At 46.2% G+C, this 23,918-nt stretch overlaps 1 protein-coding gene across 1 annotated transcript in view; it reads left to right on the forward strand.

Annotated features, from left to right (window-relative positions):
* The first annotated feature begins 5,290 nt into the window (after positions 1–5,290).
* Positions 5,291–23,918, forward strand: part of LOXHD1 (lipoxygenase homology PLAT domains 1) — a 154,297-nt gene continuing 135,669 nt past the window's right edge. Inside the window, 3 exon segments of the mRNA XM_049781504.1 lie at positions 5,291–5,420; positions 12,212–12,326; positions 20,349–20,429. Of these exon segments, the coding sequence (XP_049637461.1) occupies positions 5,291–5,420; positions 12,212–12,326; positions 20,349–20,429 (326 nt within the window).

Below are 23,918 nucleotides of genomic sequence, written 5' to 3' on the forward strand. Positions count from 1 at the left end.
AGGTAAGTTCCGTTGACTGTCAAGTGAATCACAGTGCAAACACAGGAGGAAAACATCAAGTGCAGGCATCTTCGGAAGCCAGGATGCCTCTTTAACTCCAGGGTGGTGTGCAGGGGAGGGAAGAGGTGGGCCAGATGGCCAACTCTCAGCGCTAGAATCCACCAGCATCATGAACTTCTGCCTCTGAGTGTCTGGCTCCAGGAGCACTTCCTAGTCTGAGTGCTGAAAACACCCCACACTCACTTTTTGCTACTTGAGGGCACATGGCCGGGCTTAGCCCTGGACTCTGAATTGGCAGAAGGAAGCAGAGTCTGTTCTGCTCCAGCATGAGTGGCGAATGGGGGGGTGAAGGAGAGTTCATCTGCTCACCACTCACCCAGACTTCTTTTTCAGCATGGTGTAATCCCTAAAATTGGTTCTTAGCTCTTTGGGAGTTTATAAAATCTACCCCCGCCCCTTAGTTTTGAAATAAGTCGTTTTTCTACTTAAACTAAGGCAGTGCTATTTGTTTGTTTGTGTCTTTCAAGCAGTGTTCAAGGGGTTGGGAGCCCATTTCTGTGATATTCAGCCACTCGCATGGGACAGTCAGTACTTGGGACAGTCAGTACTTGGTAGCCCCAGTGCTGCTGGTGCTACCAGAGTCATTTTGATGGTGCCAGAGATCATACTTGGGGCTGCATATGCACACAAAGCATGACCTTTCCCCTATCTACCCTGCAGTATTAATTCCTATTTTAATTAACATCTTTATTTAAGCACCATGATTACAAACATGTTTGTAGTTGGGACAGTATTAATTTCTTTTTTGTAATTTTTATTTAGATCATAATGGCTTACATATCTTTCACAGTAGTATTTTAGGTACATATCAACATTGAGGACAGTATTAATTTCTCATGCTTGAAATCCAGAATCCTGGCTGATAACATCCCTCATTTATATGAGATATAAATGAACAGCTTTGAACCGGAGAAGGACATGACCAGAGGCGAGTTCTGGAATTCACTGAGAAAGTGGAAGAGAGGAGACTGTGTGGAAGGGAGGTGACTGTGTGTGTGCACACACTTGTGTGTATGTGCCTCATGCATGTACACATGGCAGTGGCACAGACAAGGTTCAGAGTCACCCTGTCTACCCTTGGTATTCATATCTGTTCACATGGAACTACTGAGAACTCAGTGTCAGCATTATCACATGACTGTGAACTCTTTTTTCTTTCTTTCTTTCTTTCTTTCTTTCTTTCTTTCTTTCTTTCTTTCTTTCTTTCTTTCTTTCTTTCTTTCTTTCTTTCTTTCTTTCTTTCGTTCTTCTTTCTTTCTTTCTTTCTTTCTTTCTTTCTCTCTCTCTTTCTTTCTCTCTTTCTTTCTCTCTCTCTTTTTCTCTCTTTCTCTCTTTTTCTCTTTCTTTCTCTCTCTCTCTTTCTTTCTTTCTTTCTTTCTTTCTTTCTTTCTTTCTTTCTTTCTTTCTTTCTCTTTCTTTCTTTCTTTCTTCTTTCTTTCCTTCCTTCCTTCTTTCCTTTCTTTCTTTCTTTCTTTCTTTCTTTCTCTCTCTCTCTCTCTCTCTCTCTCTTTCTCTCTTTCTTTCTTTCTTTCTTTCTTTCTTTCTTTCTTTCTTCTTTCTTTCTTTCTTTCTTTCTTTCTTTCTTTCTTTCTTTCTTTTCTTTCTTTTCTTTCTTCTTTCTTTCTTTCTTTCTTTCTTTCTTTCTTTCTTTCTTTCTTTCCACACCCTTTATGCTCAGGGTTTACTCCTAGCTCCGCACTAAGGATTCACTCCTGATGGGTCTCAGTGGACCATCTGGGATGCCTGGGGTTGAAGGCAAGAGCCCTACCCTCTGTACTATTATTCCAGCCCCTCTCTCTGCACTCTTCAGGGTTGCCCGCTGGCTGGCTGAAACTGACATGCTTCCACTCTGCAGATGTCCAAAGTCTTGCCTGGGACAGAGGCAGGGCTGTGAAGGATGCCCTGAGCATCCATCCCTGGCCAGTCACAGGTGGGGCCACATACAAGAGCCACATGCTAAGGAGCTTGGAGTGGGCATTCTCATCAGCAGCCAGAACCTGATCTGATGTCTTTTCCTTAGCATAAGGCTTTGAGGGAACATTCTTGCTGCAGTGTACACCATCCTCTGGTCCTTTGGAACAGTGAACAGCAGTGGCCAGTTGGTGTGAGTCTTAGAGTCTCACGAATAAAGTCCAAGTGTGCATTTACTCGCTATCTTGATTGGACATGCATATTTTATCTCTCTTAGGTGAAGACTCACTAAAGAGATGATTTTCAGGGCCATGTGGGAAAAGTCTAATTAGCTTTATGTTGTTTTGTTTTTTGTTTTTGGGCCACACCAGGTAGTGCTCAGTTATTATTCCTGACCCTGCACTCAGGAATTACTCGTGGCAGGCTCGAGAGACCATAATGAATGCTGGGAATTGAACCCAGGGTGGCCGCATGCAAGGCAAATGCCCTACCTGCTGTGCTGTCACTCTGGCCCCTCAATGTCTGGTTAGCTTTATAAGAAATTAGCAGAATCTTGCAAAGGAGCAGTGCCATTGTCCCCAAACACTAGCAATGAAAGTGTCCTAATCATCCACTGTCCTTCCCAACACTTGGCATTATTTCAGACCCCTCAGGTGTCCTTATTTGTGTCCTCAGGCACTGAATTTTCAAAAAATGTTCTCATTTCAAAAATTTTGGAAACCTCCCCACTTCAATACATATTGCATTCTTTGTTCCTGATTGGGCCCTCATACGAAATAAATACTTTAAGTTCTTCCCCCCCCCCCCGCACGGAACGGATCATAATGCAAAATGACTTTTCTTAGTCATTTTCTTTCCTGCCTAAGAACACAAATGTAGTTAACAACTGTCATTTCACATAGTGCCAGCTGGGGGCGCGCGCCACCCGCTAGTGAATCTCACTCTTCCATCTCTACCGGTTCCCGAATAGGGGAGGAGAGGAGGCGAAGTTTCCTGGGTCATTTTGGGTCAGAGCTGATTGGCCCCGACAGAGACCCGGTTGGGTTGTCCCTGGGAGCAGGGTGGGAACAAAGCTGCCCAGGCAGGGAGGGTAGAGCATTCAGAATGCTGCCCCAACTTCATCAGTGAGCCTCTCTTCTCTCTCTGTAGTCCCCCTACCCATTATCCCTTTTATCCCATTATCCGGTTATCCCCTTGGGTTGTAAAAACACCGAGCTGCCTCAGGAAAGTCAGCACACGGGCACCCTCAGCACATCTGGCTCTCCCATGGGTGCTGGAGAACTCCAGGGCACCAGGCTTCACACTGGTCTGACACCTCAGTTACTGTGGGGGTATTTTGAGGCATTGGGGAAGGGACATTGGCACTAGTGATGAGTGTGGGAATGGAACATTGGATATCGGATAGTCTATTATTTTATTTCTGGGGGTACCACACTTGGTGATGCTCAGGACTTATTCCTGGCTCTGAGCTCAGGGATCACTCTGACTGACATGGGGGACCATATGGCATGCTGGGGATTCAACCCAGGTCAGTAATATGCAAGGCAAATGCCTTACCCACTGTACTATCTTTCCAGTCCCCTAATTAAAAAATTATTTAGTTTTTGGTCGGAGAGGTGGTGCATGCCTTGACCATGTTAACCTAGGCTGCGGTTTGATCCCCCAGTGTCCCATATGGTCCCCCGAGCCAGGAGCGATTTCTGAGCACAGAGCCAGGAGTAATCCTGAGTAACCCTGGATGTGGCCCAAAAACCAAAAAAAATTTTTTTTTTAGTTTTTGTTTTTGGGTCCTAACTGTCGATGTAAGGTCTCCCTCCTGGTGTGGCACTCAGAGATCACTCCTGGCAGATTCTGGGGACCATAAGGGATACCCAGGATTGACCTGCAAGTACCCAATGTACTGTCACTCCAGGCCCTAGGAACAGCATCATTAATCATAGTGTCTAAAGCAGGGGTCTCAAACTCAATTTACCTGGGGGCCACAGGAGGCAAAGTCGGGGTGATCCTTGAGTGCAAAGTCAGTAGTAAGCCTTGAACATTGCGGGGTGTGACTCAAACAACCAAAATAAAACAAAACAAAAAAAAGATTCCTTTAGGGCAGGGCCACAAAATGTTGTATGGAGGGCCGTTTGTGGCCCGAGGGCCGCGAGTTTGAGACCCCTGGAAATAATACAAAACAAATAACCTCCCCAAACCTCCCAAACTCTCTGGGTGCTACCCCCACTAGGATTGAAGCTTGAGAGTTCTGATCTTGGCCTAGGTAAGCTATATAAGAATTGATTTCACAATCAATTTCACAATTAATGGCCCCAGTCACTGCTATATTTGAATAAAAATAGCCCTGCCGTGTGTGTGTGTGTGTGTGTGTGTGTGTGTTTGTGTATGTGTGTTTGTGTGTGTGCATGTGTGTCTGTACCTGTGTTGTGGGGGTTACTGGAAATGATCCTTGCTTTTTGGGCCACACCCAGCAGTGCTCAGGGACCACTCCTGGTGGGGTTCAAATCCTGGCATCCCACGAGCCTACCAGGAGCGAGTTTTGAGCATAGAGCCAGGAGTAACCCCTGAGTGCTGCTGGCTGTGACCCAGAAACCAAAAAAAAAAAAAAAGGAGTGAGAGGGAATAAAGGGAGACAGAGTTAGAGTTAGAGGGAGAGAAGAGAGACAGTGTAAGAGTAAGTGAGAGATAAAGAGACAGAGAATTACAGAGAGACATTGGAGAGATCAGAGACAGAGAAGGAGAGAGACAGGAAGACAGAGCTAGAGGGACAAATAGAGATAGAGACAGTGAGAAAGAAACCCCACAGTCACAAATAACATTGGGGCTAGGTCTCAGAAGCCCAGGGGGCCTGAGCACTGACACCAAGAAGTTGAGGGTTTAGCCTGGCTGGCGGCACCCACTGCCCCTGTGGTGACTGGGAGGTGTCCAGGCCCCATCCTTGCTGTGAGGCTAAGCGGGAGTCACATATCTAGGTTGTGACACCCGACTCCCTTCAGGAGAGGAGTTGGCGCATGAGGGAAGGCAGGTGCTGGCCTGGTCCTCATAAATATGTGATGAGGAGAAGGTCTGGGCTGGGTGTGGGGGCCCAGGAGGGTGGCAGAGAGGGGACCAGGACAGGAAGGGTAGAGGCAAAATTCTGGGCTCTGCTTTGCGTGGCTGCAGCCCTGTGAACACCTGGTCCCCTGCATAGGCTCTGCACCCCCAGATCTGAATGTAGGAGGCCCTAGGTCCTCAGGCACTCAGGGAGGGAGGACGGGGTCCAAAGAGGTGGGCAAGTTGGGCACGGTGAGCAGCTGGGTGCTCGGCAGGGGCTGCTGACAAAATGATGCCCCAGAAGAAAAAGAAGAGAAAGAAGGACATCGACTTCCTTGGCCTGTACGAGGAGGAACTGCGGGAATATGACTCGGAGGGCGATGAGGAGGAGCTGGAGCATGAGTACTACAAGGCCAAAGGTGTGGGCCGGGTGAGGGTTGTGGGGCACAATGGCATGGGGCATGGGTGTGAGGGTACAGGACACAGAGTACCCCCTGGACGCCGTCCCCTTTTTGAGGGAGAATTTCAGGTTCCTTCACCCTTTCTCCAAGAGGCTCCCATTGTGTCTGTACTGTATCTCCTTGCTGTGAGCCCCTGGCACAGGCACGACATGAGGGTCCCTGTTGAACAGAAGCACAGTATCCTGCCTGTACCTGTGTATTCTTGGTGACCCTGAAGAGGCCGGAGTTCCATGTCCACACTCTTCAGGCCCTGCCTATCCCAAGAGTTGCTTTCCTGCCCGGTTCTGCATGCAGCTGGCATAGCTACCTGGGTGTGCTGAGGCGGTGGCATTTGTCTCCTCATGGATACAGGCCTGGGAATGAGCTAAGATATGCTAAGATATGCGATGGCCCTTTGGGGAGGGCAGCCGGGCCTCAGGGCATTGTCTTTGCAGTCCCTTCCCTGCAACCTACGATTCAGCCTTGAAATGCTTCACCTTCTCCCCAGGGATGTCAAAAGGTGGTGAACGGGGACCCAGGGGCTAGTTTATTGTCAGCAGAGATGGAAGATTTTCACTTTATAATGTTGAGAAGTTTTTGTTTGTTTGGGGGACCTACCCGGAAATGCCAAGAGGCTACTCTGGGCTTTGTATTCAGGAATTACTCCTGATGGTGCTCCCAAGACCATAGGGGTTGCTGGAGATTGAATGCCCTCCTCACTGTACTGTCACTTCAGACTGTATTTTGGGGGGGGTTTGGGCCACACCCAGCGGTGCTCAGGGGTTACTCCTGGCTGTTTGCTCAGAAATAGCTCCTGGCAGGCACGGGGGACCATATGGGACACCGGGATTCGAACCAACCACCTTTGGTCCTGCATCAGCTGCTTGCAAGGCAAACACCGCTGTGCTATCTCTCTGGGCCCCAGACTGTATTTTTAACTCTGAAGTGCATAGACCACAGACTTGCAGTTTATCGCAGTCTCCACCCCTCCTCTCAGGTCTGCTTCACATGCTGGGCCACCTGCCTGGTTCTTCCAGGCATTCAGATTCTCTGTGCTCCCTCCAAAGTGGCCCAAAGGTCTTTCCGGTCCATGTTCCTCTGTGCACACAATATTTATTGAAGATCCTCCAGCACTAGATTTCTTCATGTACACAATTTTTATTGAATATTCTTCAGCCAAAGTGCAGTGTTCAGGAGCTACTTCTAGCTCATTACTTGGGGTCACTCCCAGGAGGACCGTGGGGTTCTGGATATGCATGTCAGACCTCCAGGCTATTTCCATAGCCTCCTCCTGATATTTACTGAATGCCTACTTCTGTGCCAATCCATGGACTTGTTCTAGTTCTCTCTTTTCTTCTCTCTCCATCTTAACTTCGGAAACTTAGTTCCAGTCCCTTCTTGAATCTGGCTGGTCTCACTGGTGCTTGCTTTGGTGAAATCAAAGCCAGAGTGAGCAAGCTGAGGTGGGCATTTCTAAGGGATATGGATAAACCCCTGAGGCTGTGCAGTCAGCTTCAGAACACAAGTGATCAATGAGGGAGATGTATGTTGTGGGGACACACAGAGCCTCAGCTGGGTCATAATGGTCACCTCCTCACCTCCAGGATTGTTTCTCCTCTACTCCCCCTGAATCTGTCTTCTTGCGTTACAAAGAGAATCTTGGTGAATGTGATAGAGAAGAAGGAGAAAGTCCTAAGGTTTCCTTCTCTGTTTCTTGGGTCACCTCTAGGTCACACTGGAGTTACCCAGTAATAAGGGGGTGGAGGGCTGCTCGTCTACTGCATGAAGGAAGTGGAGGCTATAAGCCCCCCTAATAAGGCAAACCCTGTCAGAAAAAGTGAGTCACCTCAGGGACTGGCACACATCACAAAGAATGAGAACAAGCAGTGCTGGTGGGTATGTGGAGAGAAAGAAACTCTTATCCACTGCTGGTGGGAATGCTGACTAGTTCAAGCGATATGGAGATTCCTCCAAAAATTGAGCTCCCATACGATCCAGCTATACCACTTCTAGGAATATACCCTAGGAACACAAAAATACAATAGAAAAACCCCTTCCTTACACCTATATTCATTGCAGCACTATTTATAATAGCCAGGCTCTGGAAACAACCAAGATGCCCTTCAACGGATGAATGGCTAAAGAAACTGTGGTCCATATACACAATGGAATATTATGCAGTTGTCAGGAGAGATGAATTCATGAAATTTTTCCATACATGGATGTACATGGAATCTATTATGCTGAGTGAAATTAGTCAGAGGGAGAAAGAGATACAGAGAATAGTCTCACTCATCTATGGGTTTTAAGAAAAATGAAAGACATTCTTGCAATAATTTTCAGAGACAAAAGAGTGGAGGGCTAGAAGTTCCAGCTCACCTCATGAAGCTCACCACAAAGAGTGGTGAGTGCAGTTAGAGAAATAACTACATTGAGAAATATCATAACAATGTGAATGAATGAGGGAAGTGGAAAACCTGTCTAGAGTACAGCAGGGGTAGAGTGGGAAGGAAGAAGATTTGGGACATTGGTGGTGGGAATGTTGCACTGGTGAAGGGGTGTATTCTTATGACTGAAACCCAACCATAATCACTTTTGTAATCAAGGTGTTTAAATAAAGATATTTAAAAAAAGAAAAAATGAGCCACCTAAGAGCTCTAAAGTGATCTCAAAGGCCACCATACAAGCTTGTGGTGGATACTTTCTTCTCCTGAAGCCTACCCAGGGGGTCTGCCTCTTAAAGGGGCCTCCTTGATAATATTGTCAATGGAGCTGATGGTCAGGATGACTATGGAAGTGGTGTTGGTGATGATAATGGAGACAAAAATAGTGCTGATGGTACTGAGGAGGAGGAGGATCGTGATATTGTTGATGAGGAAGGAGACTATGGTATGGATGAGGGTATTGTTACTAATGCTGATGATGACAAAGAAAATGGTGACAGTGGTATCAATAATAATGTTGGTGGTACTGATGAGGATGGTGATGGTGGTTTTGAAGATGGTGGTGGGGCTGGTAATGACAGTGAAAGTGATGATGGGAAGGTGGCTATGAAGATAATAATGACAAGTATCTCCCACTTCAGGGAGATAGATCTTTGAGGAAATTATGAAAGATAGTTGCTCAGATAAATTTCCAGATGTGAAAATGCTAGGGCAGTGAGTATAAACATGGAAAATTCTATTTTATTTGGTTGGCCATGAGCTTTCAAGGAAGAAATGACCTATCCTACATGATGGCCAGAGGGAAATGGAAGGAGAGAAAAGCACGGAGACTCAGTAAAATTGTGTTGAAGCCACATAGACACATAGCCATAGTATAAGGATTCAAATTTGGATGAGTTTAGTTCCATCATCCATTTTCATTTCATCATCTGTGCAGGCAATTAATTATTCAACCACCCCCATTTGCCAGGCTTTGAGCTAGGAGCAACCAGCACTGTTGCTGGTCATTCTTTGTGATGACCAGGGGACTTTTTTCATTAGAATCCTCTCCTCTAGAGTGAAACACAAGTGTCTGTCTTTTACTACATGGTTTTTAGTTATTAGAATTGAGCTCTTTTAATTTAACTTTTTACAAAATTTGTGGAATGATATTCATAAGCACAAGCACTTATAGGTACAGTGTGTTGAAGATCTATATACAGACATGCTGTGTAGCTCTCATTCTAATCAGGACAAGAACATTTGCAGCCTCTAGAAAGATCCTTGACTGTCCTGCCCAGGGGTAACAGCTCTCCTGATTCTATCACCACTGATTAGTATTTCCTGTTCCGGAACTGTGCACAAATGGAATCAGACTGTGTAGATTTTTTGTAAGGTCTAGTTTTTGTTAGAGTATTTGAGAGATCTATCCATGTTGTGATGTGCTATGCAGTTTGTTCTTTTTTTTGTTCTGTAGGATGGCACTCTATGTGTCAACATTTATTTAACCATTCTATTGTTGATGGACATTTATTTGGAGTTGGGCCAATATTTAGCTATCACACATAAAGCTAGTACAACTCTTGTACACATCATCTGATGGACGTGCACAGACATTTCTCTCTGATCTATAATTGGAAGTAGAATTACTCGATTATAGGGTGGACATATGCTGAGCTACGAGTGTTTGTACCAATTTACACCCCACCAGCAAAGTATAAGAGCCTATGTTCCTCATTATTGCCTATACTTGATGCTGTCATTCTTAATATTTTAGTTAATGTGGTATGTATCAGTATCTCATTGTCCTTTCAGTTCACATTTCTCTGGTTAAAAAGTGATACCTAAGATTTTTCCATATGTTTATTGGTGGTCTGGATGCCTTCTTTTTTGGGGGGTGAGGTTTGGGTCACACCTGGCAGACCTCAGGGGTTACTCCTGGTTCTATGCTCAGAAATCACTCCTGGTAGGCTCGGGGGACCATATGGGATGAGGGATTTGGACCACCATTCTTCTGCATGCACGGCAAACACCCTACCTCTATGCTATTTCTCTGGCTCCTTGCATGCCTTTTTTATGACCTGCCTAGTTAAATTTTTAATTCATCTTTCAGTTTTATGAAAAATAAGATGCTTCTGTTTTTGACTTGCTGTTTGATGAGAATTGGCAATTACGTCTGTATAAATACTAACCAATCTATACAAGCAATGTTTATATGATTCCCCTGAAGTTCCCTGGGCCCCTCTTAATCCCTGTTCTGTTTTTATGGATTCAATTGATCTTTCAAGGTTTTTATGTAGAAGGCATTATATAATGTCTCTGAATTATTTTACTTAGCATAACATGTTCTAACAAGTTTGAGATTTGTCTGTCTGGCACATGTCAATACTTTTTCCTTTTTAATTTTTAAACTATTTAAAGGAATTGCCTATAATAAGAATTGATGCTATTGTGGGAACAGAATTTACACAAGGCAATGCTAAATTTGCTTGTTTGGGGAAAACTGGTCTACATTCAGGAGTGCTCAGGGGTCCATATGGGGCCAGGGGTCAAACTTTGGGTTTTGTATATGCAAGAGATATGCTCTACCAACTGAGTTATCACTCTGCTTTTATGTTGAGCATTTTCCACATCTTCACTACTCTTCTACCTCCCTGATTCCCTTTTATGGGGAGTAGTGTGTGTGTCTCTATCATGCTTATCTTCCCTGTCATTCATGGGGTAGATATGTTAGATATTTTTGGCTATTTTTGGGGGGAGTCATACCCAGTTGCACACAGGGCTCTATGCTCAGAAATCGCTCCTGGCAGGCTCAGGGGACCATATGGGATGCTGGAGTTTGAACTACCATTCTTCTGCATGCAAGGCAAATGCCCTACCTCCATGCTATCTCTCCGGAACTATTTTGGCTATTTTGAAGAAAGTTGTCTTTGTGGGTATGTTTTTATATTTCTCTTGGGTAAATACCTAAAAATGGAGTGTTTTTATTGTTTTTATTGAGGTACCATGATTTACAAAACTGGTAGTGATAAGGTTTCATGCATACAATGCCCTGATACCACCCAAATGTGTAACTTTAATGAGAATTATTGAATTATTGCCCATTTAACATATCCTACCTGATTGACCTTTGTTACTAAATTATTATTATCTGTTGTTTTAAGGCCACACTCATGCCAACAGGGCTTAATCCTTAATCCTTAATCCTCTATTCTCAGGGATCACTTCTGGCGGTGCTCAGGGGACAAAGGGCAGTGCCAGCATTCAAATCTGAGTTGGCAAGGCAAGTGCCTTAGCCTTTGTATTATCTCTCTCTGGCCTCTAGCTCTGTGGATTCTTTAAACTTCCTGCATGAGTTTTTTTGTTGGGTATCTACAAATAACTTCTTTTCTTTCTTATTCTGCTGAGTTGTTTTCATTGTTATAAAGTTCAATTTATTCAATATTAGTGGATAACATCTCATTTAAGAAGTAGCTGTGTCCTTTTTGGTCTATGACTGAGGTAGTTTATTCTTCCTTTGTATCCCAGACTCTTATTTTTGTCAACTTAAATATTCACAGCATTTGACTTCTCTCATGTGATGTGGTTCTAGAATTTAATTTTCCCTGAACGATCTATCTAGAAGCACCTTGAGTGGGTACAAGCCATGTGGCCAGCCTTCAGGTGCTGGCACTAACCCCAGGAGGGTTCCAGAGCCTGTGGGGGTGCAGGCACCACTCAGATGGATGTAGTGAGGATGAGGACACTGGTTATCACAAGAGACTGGAAGTCACTCAAAGGTTCTGCTTCCTTTCTTCTGCCCATGGCGCCTTGCTGGGGGGGCTCTCAGAACTAAGGTCTTCCACAGAAAAGACATCAATGGTAGACAATAACTTCAAGGGGACAAAGAGAAAGGGAGCCTGTGCTCCCAAAGGTGCCCCAGAGCAGCCAACCTTTGGGTGGCATGTTTTAATATTGTAGAGTCAGCACCCAGGAAGGAGTTAATGGAGGACTTGCACTGGCACAAATCTGGAAGTGATGTCTTGGAGGTCCCAGCAGAGTTGGAGAGAGGCAGTCCAGGCCTCTGAGCTTCTTGGGCAAGGTGCCAGGGTTGACACTGTTTGGCTTGTGTCCCAGCTTGTTCCACTGCCTACAGGCCTAGGATAAACTTGGCAGATGGCTTTGGTCTTGTGGTGGAAACCTTCGTGGGCTGATGCTGGTCTCAGGGGTTTGGAGGATGTAGCAAGGCCTCACTGAGTCCTTCGTGGCTGGTCTCCCCATGTGAGATAACAGGAATGTTGGCTGTTCACAGCCACATCATTTCTGGGCCCCCCTGAGTCCACCATGTTCTCCTGTTCCCTTCTGCAGTGTACGAAGTGGTTACAGCTACAGGGGATGTTCGTGGTGCAGGGACAGATGCCAACGTCTTCATCACCATTTTTGGAGAAAATGGGCTCTCTCCTAAGCTTCATCTCACCAGCAAGTGAGTACCAATATGTAGGGGTTGTGTGGGTTGTGTGTGTATGTTGTGTGTGTGTGTGTGTGTGTGTGTGTGTGTGTGTATGAGTGAGTGGTCCCTGTTCTGGAGCACAGGGTCCCTGCCAACCACCCAACCACCCATGTGGTTTTTCTCATGACTTCCTGTCAGTGTCCACCTTCTCTAGAAGTCAGAATGTTAAGGATTCCCAATGTTAAGGTGCTGTTCCTTATGTGGGAGGCTCCATACTGAGGGCCATGAAAATCAGGTAGTACCACTCAGGAGTCCCATAAGTTTGGGAAAATCTCTATTAGTTGAGCCTTGGCACCCACTTGGGTCCTCAGAGAGTAATTGTTCTCCTTTTGGAAAACCAAGGCCTGGGCAAGAGAATAGGCTCATTCTGGTGAGGAAGCTGTGGATTGGAAAGCTTGGTTACCTGAGTCTCTGGTAGAGGCCAATGTCCTGTTAAACTTTTCCCCTCTCACAAGCCCATCAAGCCTACCAATACATGGTGAGTGTGTGTGTGTGTGTGTGTGTGTGTGTGTGTGTGTGTGTGGTGTAAATGTGTATCCTTGTGTGTCTGTGTGTCCTCATTGGGTTCCCATCTCACTACTGCCCCCCAGATCATGGCCATTTGGCCATTTCCTTTCTGGTCCTCTCACCCCTCATGCACACAACACACATGCTTGAGACCAGGTGTTACGAGTCATGGGTGTTGCTTATGACTTAATCATAGACTCAGAGCTCTATAGAGAAGCCTGGAGATGGGAGAATGGCCTAGCCCATCTGTGCTGAAGGTGACTGGGCCTCAATAGATAGGTTTTGGGGCCACGGAAGACCCGTCCTTCCTTCATCCTCTGATACTCCACTTACACTGGCTTTACTTTACAGATTTACTTTACAGATTTACCTTACTTTACAGATTCGAGTGGGTTATTTATTTATTTATTTATTTTTGGTTGGGCGGGTACATTTGGGGATGCTCAGGGGTTATCCTCAGCTCTGCATTTAGGAACCACTCTTGGTGGTGCTTAGGGGACTATATGGGTTTCTGAGTATTGAATCTGGGTTAGCCACATGTTAATAGACAATAGTCCTACAGCCAAGAAATATTTGAAAAGTATTGAATAAATCTTGTTCAGTTTTTCTGAGGGAGATGGAGTCAGGGAAGCAGGATGAATGACTGAGTCCTGGAGTTTTGATCCTCAGCCCTTGGGTCCTTGAACATTTTAAGGCAATAGTGGGAGGGTGATGGAGTCCCCTGAAGGCCTTCTGAGGTGGCAGGTGGTGGCCTGTGGAATTTTGGGCTTGACCTGCATGGGTGTCAGGGATGCGGCCCATGAGACAGGAGAGGTGGGAACCTGGTACTGAGCACACGAACTGGTTCCTGGGATGCAGACTGGTGTGAATCATGTGACCCCGTGGCAGACATAACTTCCTGTTTGTTTCCCAGAACAGGGTACGCCCCCTGCACTCCGCTCGCGCTGCAGTGATGTCTTGTCGAAGCCTTTCTCTCCTGTTATGTGGGCATGGTAAAGAGAATACGGGAAATGCCCAGCCTCTTTGCCATGGGTGCGCCCCAGGCGCCAGGGAGATACTACTGAGTCCTCAGGACAACAGCCCGATTGGTTTGGAAAGTCCCAAATATCTTTTTCATTTATCTGTTTTTGTTTTTGTTTTTAAGTCATACCTGACAATGCTCAAGGGTGTTACTCATGACTCTGCCCTAAAAATTTACTCCTGGGAGGCTCTGAGAGAACATATGGGATCGAACCCAGGTAGTCTGTGTGCAAGGCAAGCCACTGTGCTGTCACTCTGGCTCCCCCCATCTTGCCTTTTTAAATTTTTTTCTTTTTTCACCATACTTAAGAAGTGACAGAGCTCTCAGCTCTGTGCTGGGGGGCCATGTGATGCCGGAGATGGAGCCTGAAGCTCCCACGCTCACATTCTATGCTCCAAGTCCACTAGCCCAACTTAGCCTTTCTGAACGTCAGAAGTGACTATTACCCCTTTTTCTGGGCCTTCCTCACTACCACTCCTTCTTCTGGCATCTGTACCCCTGAAACCTCTCTTGCACATTTTCCTTTCTCTTTTGTGCCTGCTCCCATCCTTCATCTCCTAGAAGGCCACCGAATCTCCTTTTTGGACCCAGTGGGAGGGTTTGTCACTAAATTTTCAGCTATGGAGATTCCAGGCCACCACTTTTTCTAGTGGAGAGGAAGAGGCTAGGGGATCCCTGTTGAGGGGAGAGAAGACAGAGGCCTTGGGCCCAGGAGGGCTGCCCACTCCCTGACTGTTTTGTGAGGGATGACCCAGCCTCTGTCCCACTCATGCTGCAGTTGTTGAGCTGAGGTCAGGCCCTGAACAGAGATTCAGGCTTGCAAGTTCTGTGTCCATCAGCCCACAAGAAGAAGCCATGTGGAGCCAGATGATGAGGTAGCAGTCCTGGGCCTCTAGTGTCCGTGCTGGGTCAAGAGGAAGATAGGACTCATTTCAGAGGGGAGGATGAGGCTGTCTTGGCTCCAGAGGAATAGATTGCTGACATATGGAGGCAGAAGGCAGGCTGCAGGCCTGTGGGGGTTAGAGGGGACCCTTCAATAGGACTGTGTGAAGGACAGAGGGGGCAGGCAAGTAAGAGAGGAAGACAATACAGAAGGCAGTGGCTAGAAGTGGGTCTGGGGCTTCTATTAACAGTGAGATGAGAGAGAGGATTCACACCTTGGGGCTTGGGGAAGATGTGGGTGCTGTAAGAATAGAGAAAATGTCGGGCCTGGAGAGATAGCACAGCGGCGTTTGCCTTGCAAGCAGCCAATCCAGGACCAAAGGTGGTTGGTTCGAATCCCGGTGTCCCATATGGTCCCCCGTGCCTGCCAAGAGCTATTTCTGAGCAGACAGCCAGGAGTAACCCTGAGCACCGCCGGGTGTGGCCCAAAAACCAAAAAAAAAAAAAAAAAAAAAAGAATAGAGAAAATGTCAAGGAAGATGTTGCAGAGAATAGTCCATTAGCTCAGATTTCTCTGAGTGCAGATGTGGGGCCCCAGAGGTGTACATGGCTTTAGAGGGATCCCCACATGCCTGGTGGTCCAGGTGCCTAAGACTGCAGTCAGAGGCTCTGCGAGCCTTAGAAGTAGGTACCCTCATCTCCACCTGTCCCCACCCATCCCTGAAACTTGCCTCAGAAGCCCTTATATTTCCAAACTGCCTTGACTCTCAGGGCTGCTGTTCCCATCTTGGCATCACATGTCACCCCAAATCTACACTTATAGTATAGACACAAGTTCCTTTAATTTTTTTCTATACACACAGATTTGCATGCATGCCTTTATACATAAACACTGTGCATACATTGTAATCTACACATACTCATGCTTGTATACACGCACACACATATGCTTGTATACCCTCACACACACTCTCTCTCTTTCTCTCTCTCTCTCTCACACACACACACACAGTGGTTTTGCCTGCTTTCACTAATAGCTCAGGGTCCCAGGGACTTGTTGCAGTTCCTTCTTTGCCACCCAATGCTACCCCAAATCTCTACTCCCTGGTATAGACTTGAATTTTTCCTTTTTAGTTTCACACGTCCTAGAAGCTCAGAGTTTCAGCATTCTAACTGCTGAATGGGGTAAAACCAGTGAAGATGGAGCCTTAGGGAGAGTACTCTAGTCTTGAGATTCACCCACCTTCCGCCCCCACACTCTGGCCTTATTTATTACCCACCTTCATCTCCTGCTTCTCCTCATTCTCTCACTGCTTGCCTGTCCTTGTCCATTTCCCTGTACCCATGATCTCCTCCCCTGTCCTGAACTTCTCAAAGCTATTCCCCTAATACACGGTCAGTCCAGGTACCTGGTGTAGAGACTGATTCTTGTTTTCAGAGGCTTCTGTCCACCGAGGCACAAGTGACAGGGTCATTTCCACTCCTGCGCTTGTGCCAACAACTGGGACCCAAGAGGTGATCTCCCTCTCTTTGGGGTTCCCTTTTTGTGACCCAGGACCAAGTGTTCAGAACATGGCAAAAGGATGGGATCTCCCGTATTTGCTGGGGCTTGGGGCACCTACCTGTTCATTCTTCCTCTGAGTGTGTTGGGCAGCTGGGACATGGTAGCCACCATGTTGGCTGAAATGTTCTGTGCCTTCTGGGATTGGGGACCCTGCTGGATGGCAGGCATGTCTGGGGGTTGGGGGGTATAGTTTGTACTACAGGAACTTTGATTTGAGGATCCATAGCCTCACATCAACAACCACAGAGAACTCCACATTCCCAGCACTCCCTTTATCCTTGGCTCCAAACAATTCTCTGAAATCCTGTGCAGTGACCTACCAGACTATGATGTTTGAAAGCAGATCCTGAGTGGGTTGTGTTCAGGCTGATTTGAGGTTATTCCAGCCCCCTTGTGAGGGAAGAGGGGTGGGGACAGACAACCAATCTCTGCATGCTTCCCCTTTCTCTCCCTGGAAGAAGGCACAGACTCGCTCCATGTACAGATTCAGGAAACGTAGAGTGCTCCCCACACTGCCCACACTATGAGAGTGCTTCCCTGCCCAGACTGCAAGAATCTTCTGGTCTTGCTGCCTCGTCTCCTTAAAAAGCATCCCCCTTCCCCTAGTGATTGCATAGCTTGGTGAGGACTTAACATATTATAGAAAGGAAAGAAGCCATATTCCACCTGGTGGGGACAGGGGATCTTTCTGAGTGTGGGCCCCTCTTCTTCAGAGCATCTCCTCTGAAAGGCTGAAGAGAGGCATTGGGAAGCCAGCAGATTCCCTGCACAATTCTCCTCCTCTTCCCAGTCTCATCAGCATTGGAGGGTACCTCCAGCCCAGACAGTTGCTGACTTAGTGGGTCTAGGCTGTGGAATCGAGGTGTGGGAAGCTTTTGCTTTCATCATCATTTCAAACTCCAAACAGCTCCCTTGAAAAAACTAAAAAATTATACAGACAAGAACAAGTCTCTGGCACTGATCCTACATCACAGTCTTCTGGAGACCTGAGGCTTTGGAATGGATCCTTCCACTGTCACTGAGCTTTTTGCTGGCCACATCCAGCATTGCTGGGATGTGGCGAGGGGCTCGGGGCCTCCCTTATACAAGCTTCTTGGGTCACAACTCTAGCTCGCTTTATACCTAAGTTGGTATATTTTCCATTGCTTATGCTCTCTGTATATCCTATTTTTTTGTGTGTGGTTTTTGGGTCACACCCGGCAGTGCTCAGGGGTTATTCCTGGCTCCAGGCTCAGAAATTGCTCCTGGCAGGCATGGGGGACCATATGGGATGCCGGGATTCGAACCGATGACCTCCTGCATGAAAGGCCTTACCTCCATGCTATCTCTCCGGCCCCTGTATGTCCTATTTTAATCTGCTTTTTACTCTAAAACCTATGACAAACCTGTTGGTTTGATGAAATATTCTTTTTTTTTTTTTTAGGAAAGTTGGGTCTCATCTAGCAGTACTCAGGGCTTCCTTTCTCCACTCAAGGAAAACTCCTGGCTGGCTTATGGAACCATAATGCGATGCCAGAGATTGAACCAGGATCAGTTGTGTGCAAGGAAAATACATGCCCTACCTGCTGTATTATTGCCCTAGCCTCTGAAATATCCTAAAGGCCAGGATTGCTTGTGATTACAGAATATTCCATCTATAGCTTCCAGGAAAACTGTTTCTTTGGTATAAAAAGTGCCTCTACTTGATGTAGACATTCATGTCCTTATTCTAAAAAACCAATTTCCTGGCCTCATTTGATAGAACAGGAAATAGCACTCACTCTTCTCTATGTTTCTGGGTCACACGATCTGACACACAGTATTGATGGACACAAATTAGCTGAGCCATTCCCTGGCTCTGAGCCTGAGACCAAACATGGTCGTACCCCTCGAACCCCCCAGAAGGGAGAGGCTGGAAGGCCCAGCAGCAAGTGTCTGTTCTGGCAGGAGAACTTCCTGTTTCTCCTTTGCTTCTCCTCTTGCTCTTCTTTAAGAGCTATTAGGTGATACACTCAGTTTTCCATCCCCATTTCCCATCATTGGCACTGGGACCTAGTGGGTACTGGGGTTACAATTCTTGAGCCATCATGATGTCTCATAATAATGAAGCCCCTTGACTGCAATAGAGGCAGCCCATGGTTTGAAAACTGTTTAAGGACACTTATGGACCATTTCAGTACCACCCAGAACAGTCTCACTGCTCTGCCTTTTCATCGTCTCTACTCACCACCAGCCATTCGTGGCCTGGAGTGGGCATGGCCTGGGGAGTTTCCCCACTGTCTTTTCACTCAGCATCATACATGTAGGATATTTCATGGGTGGCCTGTGTTAGTGCTGTATAGTGATGTGTATTTGCATGTAGGTACTATAGAAACCCCTCCTTTCTAGTTCAGGCCCTGTGCTTTACAAAACTGCTTCACAGTGTCCTGTGAAACAAGTAGGAGTGTCCTACCTCCCCTGCTCTAAGTCTCTTCTTATCCCCTTTGCCTCCCGTCCCACCACCTAGCAAACTCAGTTCTTTAAGATAAATTCTCAGAGTTTTTATTATTGGTCATTTTTTATTCCCTTCCGCATTCCTTATTTTCCACACAGGTGAGCTTGTCTGGTTGATGTCTGCCCTTTGATGCATTTCCTGCACACGATCCCTCAAGTCTTGCTCAAGTTGTCACAGGCTGCAGCACTTCATCTTTCCTCAAAGCAATGTTGTATTTCACAGTGTCTAGACCTTAAAGTTGTTCTCATCTGTTCTGGGCACTATTCTGTCTTCCTTTGATAGCCATGACACTGAAAGTCCAAATGCTTCAGAAATGAACAGTGTTTACTTGTTATTTAAATGTTCACTACAGTATTTGCTTTTAAATCCAGTAGCTCTGTAGACTTGGGGGCCTGTGTTTACACAACTCTCCCTTCCTGGGTGGGCCAGAACCTTGAAGACATGCAGCAATTGTGGGTCTGTCTCTTCCACTCTTGCCACGTCCAGAAGTTTGGTGCACATTCTCTGCGCCCTTTGATGTCTTTTTACCTCTACGAGACAGCAAGTGTCCATTCCTCTGGCTTCAGGAGCTTGAGTTGTGCTTGAAGGCCTCAGGGACAAAGCTCATGGGGCAACTGCAGTTCAGGCAGTGTCTGAGGTTCAGGCCAATGGGCCTGTTTGCAGTACCTGAATCAGAGTCTCTGAGCCTCAGAACCTGAAAGTCTCCTGCTGCCCAGAGCACCACATAGGCAGACAGAGCAGACGCAGCTCCCAAGTCTAACACCCATGCCCACTACTTGTTGGGAGAGAAGTTGGGGCCATAGCCTGGCTCTTGAGATCCTGGTCCAGTGCCCTGGGGTTGCTGCGAAATGTGGAGGAGAGAAAAGGGAGCGAGAAGTCTAGGGAGCGCTGAATCATCCTCACTGCCTGCCTCTTCCTGGGAAGAGTTGCATTGACAACCCCAAAAAAAGGCAACCCCTGGTGGCTGATGGGTTTGTGTTCCAGCAGGGAAGGAGTCACTTAGCAAAGCCCATTATAGGGGTGTGGGCACCGTGAGGAAAGAAGAGGCCCTGGAGTGTTCTGCAGGTGAGCCCCCATGACAGTCCACTCAGAGTGCTAGAGGTGGACTGGACTGCTCCCAGTCCTCACTGCAGTGGCACAAGACCCCAGTCTCCAGCTCTATCCCTCTATTCTTTCAGAGGCCACAACCCTTGCAGTGAGCTCCCTCAGACCCCTAATACCAGCACCTAACACAACAGGGCCCTCATTTCAAAATCAAGAGGGCAGAAGAGGCAGCAAAGGTGCCCTGGTGCCAGGGAGGGGGGGTCTGAAATCCAGGTGAACCCTGCCTGTCCTTGGCCTCCTCCTTTCAAACCATGGCAGAGGAGAACCATGGATTGAGCTAAGCATTTTACAGGAGTGGGGTGAGTGATGGAGGAAGAAGGGGGTGCCTTCCAATCCTCAGAAAATATAGTGGAAATTATGTTAAAAAAAGAAGGGGGTGCAGAGAGCTGGGGACTACTTGCACCAGGAGCCTCAGGTCAGTGCTAAGAGCTCTCATCATTGCAGGAGTGAATCTGCCTTCGAGAAGGCTAATGTTGACGTGTTCCGGGTAAGAACCAACAACGTGGGCCTCATCTACAAGATTAGGTGAGTACTCATGTCTGGCTGTGTGTGTGTGCATGCAATGGTTTTGGGGGACATTACTTTTATCCCTGGTACTACCTGATCCCTCATGCACCAAGCTGTGAGGAGCCGTGGAATACTGTTGGATGCAGCCTCAAAACCCAAAAGTAAAACAAACAACAACAACAAACACATAAACAAGGTGGGGATATTTCACAGTGGTTAAAGCAGGTCTAGCATGTACCTGACTTGGCTTTTAAACTTGGCACCGTGAGGTCCCCTGAGCAATACTGGGTACAGCCTTGGAGATCCTCAGAACCATGGAAGGGGACCAGGTATCCCTGGGATGTCAGGGCACAAGCAACTCTTCATCCTAGGATTCTTGCATTGAACTAGTTGGCTGAGATTTTTCCGATGGTGTCCCTGGGCACTGTTTGGGAAATCCTCAAAATATCAAGGGTAAAGCTGAGAATCAACTAGGGTGGGAAGAAAAGAAGGCAAGTGGGGAGAGAAGGGCCGTGTCTCACTGTTGACACCTTTTGGGGGATGACTGGCTCCTCTGGGTGTCCTTAGAAAGCTATCAAAGTCCCCTAATACTGCCCCCTCATCAAGTCACATGCCCTAACCTCCTTCATTAGAGTAACTTCTCAGGGGGTCAGAAAGTTCAGGACAGTTTTTCACACACTTGAAAGTTTTCTCTGAGTAACACTGGTCCACAGAACCTGCTCCTGTGATGTGTGTTCTTTGATGTGTGCTATGTGAGGTATGTTCTAGCAGTGTTGTCTCTAAGGCGGGCTCTCTGTGGTATGTTCTTTGAGGTGTGCCCTGTGAGTTTGTCTGTGTGAGGTATGTTCCATGAGGTATATTTTGTAAGATGTGTTTTGTGTAGTGTGGTCTGTGAGGTGTGTTCTGTGAGGTATATTATCTGAGACATGTTCTGTTAGGTGTTCTCTATGGTGAGGAGCATTAGTGGGGAACAGAAAGTTGGTGCTGAGAATGAGACTTTCAGGGTCACCCAGTTATACACAGACATTTCCACTGAGGAGGTCTCTGACAGCATGTGCACATGTGTGCTCATATGTGCATGTGTGTATATAGGAAGCACCCACTCATCTTGGTCACCAAGCAAGAGTCTTCACTTGCCCCTGGGCCACCATCTTGCCTTGCCCTCACCACCTCCATTTATCCAAATGCAACGTTAATTTGTGGTCTTAAGATTCTAACAATGGGGTCCAGCCTTTGTTTCTGGCTGGAGCTCCTGCCCACCTCATATTGAACCAGAAGGACCAGAAACTGGCTTATTTGGGGAAGCACAAGAGTGTTGGCACATAGGAACCTGTGGCCCAGGAAAGACTTTAAGAGTAGGAAAGGGCAGGGCTCATGTGTGGGCAGTGTGGACAGCCCACAAGCATATCTCCTGGTCAATTCTGGGCCTGTAGGTCTGCTGGGTGGGTGACCCTGAACTGGGCTTGTATTGTTAAGGACAGCAGGCATAAGGTTCACTGGGCTGGACATGAGAAATCAGGTGCAAAATAAGAATGTCCAGGAATTCTATTCAGGGGCAGAAACTGGAAATCAGAGAGGAAACTGGGAATGATGAGGATGAGGGTAACTCTAGAAAGTGAGAGAGCTGGGGCTGGAATTGGAAAAATCTCAATCAACACTGTCCAATACAGAACTCCCCATGGCTGCAGAAGCCTTGAAGGGTGATGAGGCCACACTGGACTGTGCTCTGCATATCCAAGGCAGCCTATTCTCTAAGATTCCATATAAGAAAGAATGTGTGCTAGCTCATTCTCCTTCCACATAGCTCTATATTGAAATGATAAATAGGGTAGATGGAATATGGCATTAGAAAACTGATAAAACTCAATACATTTACTACTAGTTTTAATGCGACCTCTTAGAAATGCAAAATGTAGGGGCCAGAGAGCTAGCATAGCGGTAGGGCATTTGCCTTGCAAGCAGCTGAACCAGAACTGACGTTGGTTCAAATCCCGGCATCTCATATGGTCCCCCGTGCCTGCCAGGAGCGATTTCTGAGCATAGAGCCAGGAGTAACCCCTGAGCGTCACCAGGTGTGGCCCAAAAACCAAAAAAAAAAAAAAAAAAAAAAAAAAAAAAAAGCAAAATGTATATATGTAGCACACACATGTTGTATTTTTAATTAGCATTTTTATTTCAGAATGTTGAGTAAAGATTTTTTAAAATTTAAATTATTTATTTAAAGAAAATGTATTACATTGTTGACATAACTGATCATAATACATTTGTTTTGGGATGACATAAAGCAAAGTTATTAAGAAATAGAGAACAAAAAAAAAAGAAATAGAGAACAGAGAACTAAAAAAATGGAAGAAGGGGAGAGAATTCATTAGCAGTTATATTGTGAAATTTCTTGTATCAGTTATAAAGTCATTACTGAAATAGCTGAAGATTTAGTATGCTCACATTTTTTTCTCTAGAGATGGGAAATACATTAAAAATGTGTGTGTCACAATTGTCATTTGCATAGGCACAGCAAAATATGGAAGAAATTGGAAACAAACACCTTTGGCCTAAAAAATAGGGCGATCTTACCCCCAAAGCACCTTGGCATAAGACCAACTCAAGGCTCCAGGCATACTCAGTTGTCCAACCCTCTAGTCATTGTTGGTGGTCAGCTCTTCAGTCTCACAGTTGTTGCTGTCAGGTTTCTGTAGTTATAGATCCTGGTTTCTGTACAAGTCCTGTGTCAAAGACCCGGTGGTGTGTTGTGTCTTCTGGTTCCATCTCTCTATCAGTTAACGCGACAGAGAATCCTGCCCTAAAAGCAGACTATTGCTGTTGCCTGGTTGTCAGGGTGGTATAAGAACTGTTTTTGGAGTAAGTTAGTGCAGTGGTGGTAGTAGGGCATTCCTTGGTAGAACTTATGTTCCTGGTGTTGGTGTGGGAAAAGTTGTTTGTTTCCATAAGTGGAATCCCCAGTTCAGGGGGTGAATAGTCAGTGTTGAATCTACTGGAGTCTAAGCCAAGTCATTAATGCCAAGTGTCTAGGGTGTAAGGTCCCTCTGCAGTATAAAAAATGTTGTGTTCCCATCTCTATTAGATAAGAACATGTTTGCGACTGCTAACTTTTCCTATGTTGATGTGCCTATGCAAAAAGGGACAGTGTCAGAGGGAGTTACTAGCGCATATGGGGGGTCGAGGTGTCAAGTCCAACAGACCCTAGAGCATTTTGTTTACATGAACTTTGAACAGAGATTTGTCTACTAGAATACTGGAATATACTAGTATTTATAGTACACATATAGTATATGTAGTGTAGTATATAGTATTCCAGTATATTACTAGTATATTGAATGGAACCCAAGGATAGGATAAATTGCTGCTATATGAAAAGATGTTTGATAACAGTTATGCCTATTAAAGGGGTGTATCTAAAGGAAATATTCAAAGGAAATGTATATGTCCTCTTTAACTCTTTGAAAATATACAGGGAAGGGGCTTGAGAGGAACAGCAGCCAGTCACCC

This window comes from Suncus etruscus, chromosome 10, assembly GCF_024139225.1.
Source record: "Suncus etruscus isolate mSunEtr1 chromosome 10, mSunEtr1.pri.cur, whole genome shotgun sequence".
Classification (NCBI taxonomy): Eukaryota; Metazoa; Chordata; class Mammalia; order Eulipotyphla; family Soricidae; genus Suncus; species Suncus etruscus.